This window comes from Propithecus coquereli, unplaced genomic scaffold (assembly GCF_000956105.1).
Source record: "Propithecus coquereli isolate 6110/MARCELLA unplaced genomic scaffold, Pcoq_1.0 Scaffold11, whole genome shotgun sequence".
NCBI lineage: Eukaryota > Metazoa > Chordata > Mammalia > Primates > Indriidae > Propithecus > Propithecus coquereli.
In genome coordinates, this window is record NW_012134969.1 from 12,149,059 (window position 1) to 12,150,596 (window position 1,538).

General features: G+C 35.0%; 1 protein-coding gene across 1 annotated transcript in view; it reads right to left on the reverse strand.

Annotated features, from left to right (window-relative positions):
* Positions 1 to 1,538, reverse strand: part of RB1 (retinoblastoma 1) — a 182,538-nt gene that overhangs the window by 100,047 nt on the left and 80,953 nt on the right. Inside the window, exons 9-10 of the mRNA XM_012648486.1 lie at positions 1,086 to 1,202; positions 472 to 475 (exon numbers count right to left, since the gene is read on the reverse strand). Of these exons, the coding sequence (XP_012503940.1) occupies positions 472 to 475; positions 1,086 to 1,202 (121 nt within the window). The remainder of the gene's footprint in view (positions 1 to 471; positions 476 to 1,085; positions 1,203 to 1,538) is intronic.

Genomic DNA, 1,538 nt, shown 5'->3' on the forward strand with positions numbered 1-1,538 from the left:
GTGGGAACCCCAACTTGAAGCTGGTTGGTCAGAACTTCTGGGGGCACAGACCTGCCGTTGGTATCTTAGAGACTGAGCCCTCAACCTGTGGGATCTGCTGATATCTTCAGGTAGAAAGTGTCAACATTGAATTAGAGGACACCCAGCCAGTATCCACAGCAGAACTGATTGTTTGCTTGCTGATGGGGAGAACTCCCCGCATATTTTGGGGTCACAGAATTCTTCTGTGCTGGTTGTTGTTGTTGAGTGAAAGAATAGAAAAAAGCGCTTTGAGTTTGTGTGGTTTTCCACACATCTATACCATCTAGGTTTGTGTAGGTACACTCTACAGCGTTCGCATAGTAACAAAATTGCTTAACAACACATACATCAGAACATATCCTGTTATTAAGCGGTACATGACTGTACAACCAAAAAGAACAGTTAAATATAGATGTTTAAAACACTGATGGCATCAAAATATAATCTCACTACACTGAAATAAATGTGTACAGTGGATTACAGTTTTCCAACATATTTTTATATATTACCCTCGTTAATGCCATACAACAAAGCAGAGCAAATGTAGAACCTGAATCTCAGAGAAGTTAAATGACACGTCCAAGATCAACACAGCTCAAGGGTAAAACCAGATATAAACCCAGGGCTGTAACTCCCAAGCCCATACTCTCAATCAATATATTTAGATTTTCTGAAATAATACTATCACTCAATAAGATTACTGAGAAATGGCATGTATAGTATGACCCCATTCACATATGTATACATGAATATTCATATATGTAGAAGTCAAAGCATATACATCAAAAATTTAATAATATCAAAGATTCTAATTTTGTTTCTTACTAATATTTTCTAAAATTTCTACACTTGGCATGTATACTTATTTTTTTGTAATGGAGCAAGGGGTGGTTTCCCATAAAGTTTCCCATAAATAGCAGCATACACAAGCAGCCGGAATATAGTATCTGCCAGTATTTTATACTATTGGATAAAGACTATTACAGTATTTATATAATCTAGACAGACGCTGTCTTTAAAATTATTACTATATAGTAGCACTAATCAAAATGAACTCAAGTTACCTGTGATCCAATTTCAACACATCCCTGTCCCACGGCTTTGGCAAATTTCTCTTTAAAAATATATCCAACATCCTTCACTCTTTTCAGGATACTTTCTTTTGGATTCACTGTGCAGTTCTTTAAGAGGTATAAACAGAACAATGTTGAGGGTATTGTTTAATCAGAATTAACATTTTCTGTTCCATAATATATGACTTTTAACTTTCAACAATTTATAAAAATGTAGAAACATTTCCATAATAACTAGCTAGACACAACTACTGAAAATAAGCAGAAAATAGAACTTCATTGGATGTTAGTAACCAAAAAATACTAGAGTACAACTAAAAAACCCTACTATCTAAATTTTCTTCCACTAGGCTAGGGAAGAGCAGATGTGTTAGCCCTTCCATACATCAAAAAGAGCCTCATACGTTCTCACAAACTATCTTCAATTAAGAGTTATATTGGGAT